The sequence below is a fragment of the Palaemon carinicauda genome, chromosome 40 (genome assembly GCF_036898095.1).
Source record: "Palaemon carinicauda isolate YSFRI2023 chromosome 40, ASM3689809v2, whole genome shotgun sequence".
NCBI lineage: Eukaryota > Metazoa > Arthropoda > Malacostraca > Decapoda > Palaemonidae > Palaemon > Palaemon carinicauda.
The window spans coordinates 11,871,590-11,879,581 of NC_090764.1; the positions used below are offsets into that span (position 1 = coordinate 11,871,590).

The 7,992-nt window shown below is 36.2% G+C and overlaps 1 protein-coding gene across 1 annotated transcript; it reads left to right on the forward strand.

Moving 5' to 3' along the window:
* Positions 1-2,950: 2,950 nt before the first annotated feature.
* Positions 2,951-5,756, forward strand: LOC137631693 (octapeptide-repeat protein T2-like). Its single transcript, XM_068363569.1, has 2 exons — positions 2,951-3,428; positions 5,620-5,756. The coding sequence occupies exons 1-2, from the start codon at positions 2,951-2,953 to the stop codon at positions 5,754-5,756; spliced, it is 615 nt and encodes a 204-aa protein (XP_068219670.1).
* Positions 5,757-7,992: the final 2,236 nt, after the last annotated feature.

A 7,992-nucleotide genomic window follows, 5' to 3' on the forward strand; every position in this document is an offset into this window, starting at 1 on the left:
CTAAGCTTCTGTGATAAATGTAATAAAAGTATTATTGTTACACACGATTTTATGTACAAGTAAACTTGAGAACAGAACATATATATATATATATATATATATATATATATATATTATATTATATTATATAGTTGTACATATATATAAATTATCAGGATTTACTAGTCAACTGCAGAAAAAAGCCTCAGACGTCTCCTTCCACTTGCGTTTGTTTATGATCTTTTCGTGCCAGTCCACACCCGCAAGCTTTCTTAGTTTGTGTGTGTGTGTAAATATACACACACACATATATATATATATATATATATAATATATATATATATATAAATATATATATATATATATATATACAGTACATATAAATAACTATAAACCCAATATATATATATATATATATATATGTCCATATATATATATATATATATACCATATATATACATATAAAATAACTATAAACCCAATATATATATATATATATATATAAGTATATATATATATATATATATATATATATATATATATATACACACACACACACAATATATATATATATATATATAAAATCTCTAAATGAAAAAAAATAAAATCCGTTACACCTTAACTAAACTAACAAAAGAAATAGCCAAGACATACCAAAAGCTGACTCAAAGCAACGTTATTCACCCACACCTTAAATCGTCCCGAAACCCAAACAAAATTCCTCCGCGAGTCCTTTATCAAAGTATTACAGAAACTCAAACAAGAACTTTGCAAATTTCAGAGAAAAGCAACCCGTGCTTGCAGAACTGAGTCATGCAATCCAACGAGGGAGAGGTAGGGAGAGGGAGAGGCAGGGAGAGTGAGTGAGAGAGGAGCGTTCCAGACAGGAGTGTATTTACAGTTTAAGAGGAGCTCATCGCATTATTCAATTGAGGCTTAAGGAGAGATGAGGTTATGACAGACCGAGACCATAAAAACAGTCGTTCTATTCATCATCGGCCCCAGACGACGAATACGACAATGACTGACTGGAGGCAGGGTGACGAAGACAATGATGATGATGATAACTTTCTCTCTCTCTCTCTCTCTCTCTCTCTCTCTCTCTCTCTCTCTCTCTCTCTCTCTCTCTCTCTCTCTCTCTCTCTCTCCTCATGTATATATACATACAGTATATTACATAATTCTGTCACATATGTAATTATATTATATATATCTATATAGAGATTTATTCCTTATATATACAACGTACATTATATATGTATATATATATATATATATATATACGTGTACATAGACATACATACATACATACATACATACACACACACACACACACACACATATATATATATATATATATATATATATACCTCTGGTATGCGTGTGTGAATTTTAAATAAACTCATAAATTAATAAAAAAAAACAAAACCACTATTCAGCAAGACTTTTAACACGTGTGTATGATCCACGATCATAGCAACAATTTTCTTGATCATGAGAATTAAAGGTCACTAAATATAGTAAAATGCCATAAACCTTATTATAACTTTCACTGACATTTACGGTTGTTTTATGACAAGTAGTTATACGTGAGTGAAAATGCATCGTCCATAGTTATGTATTCTTTATGATTTGATCTACTTTGAGAATGCAAAGCGAATACATTATTCAATTAATAGAATCTAATCTACATTAATATTTCAACGTGAGGCACCTTCGTGTTCTGATTTGAAAAGTAAGAGGAGCTACTATATATTGCTATTCACTCAAGTTAATATTTACATTTAATCAACTTCTTTATGAAAATTAATGATCGAAAATTCCTGACATCGATCCAAAATCTTCTCAAGATATCTTTTCTTCCAAAGCACAGAGAGAGAGAGAGAGAGAGAGAGAGAGAGAGAGAGAGAGAGAGAGAGAGAGAGAGAGAGAGAGAGAGAGAGAGAGTCACTCCTGTTGCATCATTATAAGAAAGACGAGATAGAAAATTGCAAACAGTAATCACCTACAATCATTGAGATGTTTCATGCTTGATGTCTGACGTGGACCTTGACCTTTCAAATAAAAGACTTGAGAGAGAGAGAGAGAGAGAGAGAGAGAGAGAGAGAGAGAGAGAGACGGACTTATCAGATGAATGACACATTGACTCAGGCCCTGAGTCACACGGCCCATTCACTCACACTTTCGTAGGTGATTAGGGATTGTTTTACCCGATAGATGTCAGCACAATCCCATCTTAACTAGTAGTTACGATTCTCGTTCGTTTATAAAATTGATGCTTTCGCGCTGCCAAATGTTCAAAGCATCATTTGTTTATTCTCACACACACTGTTATGCAAACCTACAAAGGTCACGAGGATGACCTTCCAACAAGGTCAGATGTTTTGACAGCAAATTTAAACCATTTGAAACCCGCAGGCGAAGTGATTCAAGGCACTGGGGGAAAAAAGTGAAAAATTTATAATAGTGGTAAAAAGATCAGTGCCTCCAAGCTAATAAATGTAGTTCATCTAAGCATAAACTAACAGCTACACAGAAGGCCGTCAAGGGATAGGACAACACAGATCAAGACGTAACGGGCAATAAGTAAGGCGACTTCGTTACAACAGTAACAAACAGTAATTCCTTCAGCTTCAGCCAGCACCCACGTCCCCTTACCTCGCCACAAATAATCAGCCTCTTCCTTCTCAATCTCCATAATCCTTTTGGAAGTTTTATGGGGGAAGAGAGAGGAAGGGGGGAATGGAGGGGAAGATGGGGGAATGGAGGAGAAGAGAGGGAAATCGAGAAGAAAAAGACAGGGGGAATGAAGGGGAAGAAAATTAAAGGAGGGCATGGAGGTCAAGAGAGGGAAATAGATGAGAGGGGAAGGGAAAATTGAGGGGAAGAGAGGGACAGGGAAAATGGAGGGGAAAAGAGGGAAAAGGAAAATGGAGGGGAAGAGAGGGAAAGGGAAAATGGAGGGGAAGAGATGGAAAGGGAAAATGGAGGGGAAGAGATGGAAAGGGAAATTGGAGGGGAAGAGATGGAAAAGGAAAGTGGAGGGGAAGAGAGGGAAAAGGAAAGTGGAGGGGAAGAGAGGGAAAAGGAAAGTGGAGGGGAAGAGAGGGAAAAAGAAAATGGAGGGAAGAGAAGGACAGGGAAAATGGAGGGAAGAGAGGGACAGGGAAAATGGAGGGGAAGTGAGGGAAAAAGAAAATGGAGGGAAGAGAAGGAAAGGGAAAATGGAGGGGAAGAGAGGGAAAAGGAAAATGGATGGGAAGTGAGGGAAGGGGAAAATGGAGGGGAGGAGATGGAAAGGGAAAATGGAGGGGAAAAGAGGGAAAATGAAAATGGAGGGGAAGAGAGGGAAAAGGAAAGTGGAGGGGAAGAGAGGGAAAAAGAAAATGGAGGGAAGAGAAGGACAGGGAAAATGGAGGGAAGAGAGGGACAGGGAAAATGGAGGGGAAGTGAGGGAAAGGGAAAATGGAGGGGAAAAGAGGGAAAAGGAAAATGGAGGGGAAGAGAGGGAAAAGGGAAGTGGATGGGAAGAGTGGGTAAGGGGAAATGGAGGGGAAAAGAGGGAAAAGGAAAATGGAGGGGAAGAGAGGGAAAAGGGAAGTGGATGGGAAGAGGGAAAGGGAAAATGGAGGGGAAAAGAGGGAAAAGGAAAATGGAGGGGAAGAGAGGGAAAAGGGAAGTGGAGGGGAAGAGAGGGAAAAGGAAAGTGGAGGGGAAGAGAGGGAAAAAGAAAATGGAGGGAAGAGAAGGACAGGGAAAATGGAGGGGAGGAAAGGGAAAGGGAAAATGGAGGGGAAGAGAGGGAAAGGGAAAATGGAGGGGAAGAGAGGGAAAGGGAAAATGGAGGGGAGGAAAGGGAAAGGGAAAATGGAGGGGAGGAAAGGGAAAGGGAAAATGGAGGGGAGGAAAGGGAAAGGGAAATGGAGGGCAAGAGGGGGAAAGCGAAACGGTGGGGAAGAGAGGGAAAGGGAACATAGAGGGGAAGAGAGGGAAAGGAAAAATGGAGGGGAAGAAAGGGGAAGGGGAAATGGTGGGGAAGAGAGGGAAAAGGGAAAATGGAGGGGAAGGGGAAATGGAGAGGAAGAGAAGGGAAGGGAGAAGCGAGGGAAAGGGGAAAGAGAGGGAATGGGGGGGGGGAGACTCGTAGAAGGTGCCAGGGTAGTAAATCGAAGTGGAAAGAAGAAGATTTGAGGAGGATTTCGCGGTAATTCGCGAGATTTTCACTACAACTGAAACATACGAGTTCGAAACATGCGAAGTTCGAAGTCAACCAACAATACACTTCGGAGTGATTGGTGAGATTTACAAGTTGTGGGTGAGATGTTAAGGGATACAATAGATAATTTATCGGAAAAACCTTCCCGTTATCGAATTTATTGTTAATGGTTTCTTTCCCATCCAGTCAATGTGATAAATAGAAAATAAATTTTGCTTTAGAATTATGCAATATTTTCAGTGTTAGGGAATGGTACTGAATTTTGCCAGTAAATTTGGTGATGAAACTACAAATTAGTTTGAGTTTTATGGAATGGTTTTGAATATTAACAAATTAGGTAATAAACTTAAAAATTAGTTTGAGTTTTATGCAATGATATTGAATTTTGACAATAAATTATATAATAAATTTAAAAATTACTTTTAAGTTTTGCAATATTTTCAATTTTATGGAATGGTTTTAAATTTTGACAATAGATTGAGTAATACATTAAGAAACACGATTAGGAATTCAGTCAAGTCAGTGAAGTCTTATTTTCAAGAGATACACTTTGAAATGAATCCCTAAGGAAAAGATATATACAACTTTCATTTTTTTTTGTGAGTTCCATTCATATATTCAAATTACTTATCATTTAACGCTTAGAAAAATAGAGAAATTATAAACAGTAAGATAATATACAAGAAAATTAATATAAGAAACATCTGTATAACAAAACGGCAAAAGAATGATCTTATGAAAATACTCAAAAGATGAGAGAAAAGTCCATAGAATTGAACATTTTGAAAAATTTACATCATGCTTAAAATCAATTAAAATCCGAAAACATCCACTTTGCGTAATGAGACATTTTCAAAGAGTTACTATGTATGTACATTGTGCTAATAAAATATGGATTAGTAATTAATGGAAAATGTACTTTAACTTTTATAAAGATATGAAATTGTTAATAAATAACTGACACTGAATTAAATCTTTACGAAAGCAAATGAAAAATGCCACAATGTACTCCCAAAATATATATATATATATATATATATATATATATATATGTATGTATGTATGTATGTATATATATATTTAACAACACTTAAAATACAGAAAATTACAGTTTGAAAACTTGAAATACAGAGGATTACATTTCTAAAACTTAAAATACAGAAGACAGCTCAATGAAAAGCAGAGTATCGAACAACAGTTGAAAACCTCAACAAAAATGTTGAAATGCAAATGATTATCTTTTGCAAGACACAAGAGCTCCGTCAAAACTCATGCACCAAAAAATTTAAAAACCTCATCAAACTGTTAAAATGCAAAAGATTATCTTTTGCAAGACGCAAGACAACTCCGTTAAAAGAAGAGCATCGAACAAAAGTTAAGAGCCTTATCAAAAATGTTATAATGCAAATGATTAAATTTTGCAGGACGCAAGACACCTCCGTTAAAAGCAGAGCATCGAACAACAGTTAAGAGCCTCATCATAACTGTTATAATGCAAATGATTATCTTTGGTAAAATGCAAGACAGCTCCGTTAAAAACAGAGCATCGAACAACAGTTAAAAGCCTCATAAAAAATGTTAAAGTGCAAGTGATTAACTTTTGCAATACGCAAGACACCTCCGTTAAAAGAAGAGCATCGAACAACAATTAAAAGACATCAAAACTGTTGAAATACAGAAGATCAACTTCTGGACGAAGCAAGAACTCGGTCAAAACTCAAGCATCGAACAATTTAAAAACCTCATCAAAACTATTAAAATGCAGAAGATTAACTCCTGCATGAAGCAAGACAGCTCCGTTAAAAGCAGAGAGCATCGAACAACAGTTAAAACGTCATAACAACAAAAGCAGCACTATCTCCAGAAACGCATTGGGGACGACAACCTTGAGGCAGATAAGAGCAAGAGGCTTTCGAAGGCTGTCTGTTACAGTCCGCTCCCCTTTACTCTCTCATCCAACTTCCTTCGCGCCTCACTTGAGCCCCCCAAAACCCCCCGACCTCTATCCCCCCCTCATGTCTGAGCCCCTGCTTCCATCACCCCCCTCCCCCCGATCCCCATTCACGTGGTTGCTAACACCCGCCACGGACAGTTGCCAGGAACAGACATGCCACTCCTACCTTACGTATGCTTGAGGCACTCGTCTGGGGGGGATAACTCGCTTGGCAGAGGCACCCCCGGGGGTTATTGCAAATGTCACGGTGGTCGAAGATTTGCGGGGAGATGATAAGGAGTTATTTTTATGGAATGCTAAGTAAAATTACTGGTTAAATATGTTCTATATCTAGAAATGATTCGTTTTGAGACCCAAAATATATTCTCATACTAAATCATGCTGATACGCTTATTGATGTTCAATGGATCCGTTTCGAAGGAGTATAAAATTACTTTCTGTAGTTCTCACACGTGTTAGGTGTGTATATATATATATATATATATATATATATATATATACCTCGCTGAAGTTTTAACATGGGTGGTCCTCATGCTAGCCACCTCCCATTCCACCTCACTCAACTAGTCTGGGTCAGAACGCTAAACACAGCCTCGCCCTACCTCGTCATCTATAAACAATTGGGAGTTCAGATGGCGTTAGTTTAGCCCCCCCCCCCCCCCACACACACACACAACCCTACAAACCCTTGGGAGAAGAAGAGGCTTTTGTACGCAAACCTTCTGGCCGATGACGCAATTTGTTTACGCGAATTACCTTCGCTATTTCGTGTACTCGCTTCTCGTTGCACAGGTGGAAAGGTATACAATTCGTTCTGGGTAGGTGAATTGTTAACCTCGTCTGAGATATTAAATAAAATGGGGTTGATGGATTTCGTTAAACTAACATTTATTTTGTTTAAGATAATCTTGTATTAATTATAGAATAAAATGAATCTTTACTATACATACATATATATATATATATATATATATATATATATATATATATATATATATATATATATTTATATATATATATATATATAATACATATATATTTTATATATAGTTTACACATATATGATTTATATATATATATATATACATATATATATATATATATATATATAGAGAGAGAGAGAGAGAGAGAGAGAGAGAGAGAGAGAGAGAGAGATCTTTATTGACCACAAATTCTCCATTAATAATTACAATCAACCTAATTACCTGTTTACATGAATCTATTATACATATCGGGATATTTATATTATTCTATACTCAATGTAGTTCATAAAATTACAGGATTTATTATAGTTCCTCAGGATATATTAATTAAAATAATTAAATATATTTCCTAAAAATCCTTTCAACTGTATTTTTATTTGAAAATGAGCTTCCGTGAATCATGCAATTTTGTAATGCTGAAAATACACTGTAACAGATAAATGGAGTATCAAATACAGGATCAATGAGGAACCTTTAAACAATCCAAATTCCAATCCACTAGGAATGATAAGATTATAGAACTGAACTATAAAAAAAAAAAAAAAAAAAAACAGTACTTCAAATCGGATATATTCCGTGAAAATATACTGTTCTTAGCCGTAATTCAGTAAAATACAGGCGAACGTAATTTTTACCCTACTTTATTATTATCTTTTACGGGTCGTTGACCGTAATATTACTCCTTTACGTCAATATATCCGTTTTTAAAATGGTAAATGCCTGGCAACATTTACTCCAGGATTTTAACAGTTTTTTTTTTTTACTGCTAATTTTAACAACTGTAGGTAATGGCTATGGGAAAAACAGTGAAATATCACATTTAAACAATCCAAATTCCTATCCACTACGAATAACATAGG

What these genes read in the sequence shown, in the direction of transcription:
- LOC137631693 (XM_068363569.1), top strand. Translation starts at nt 2,951, where the DNA reads ATGGAAAGGGAAAATGGAGGGGAAGAGATGGAAAGGGAAATTGGAGGG. An exon ending in ACAGGGAAAATGGAGGGGAA is followed by an intron (nt 3,429 to 5,619) that starts GTGAGGGAAAGG and finishes TAAATTTTGCAG; the next exon opens with GACGCAAGACACCTCCGTTA.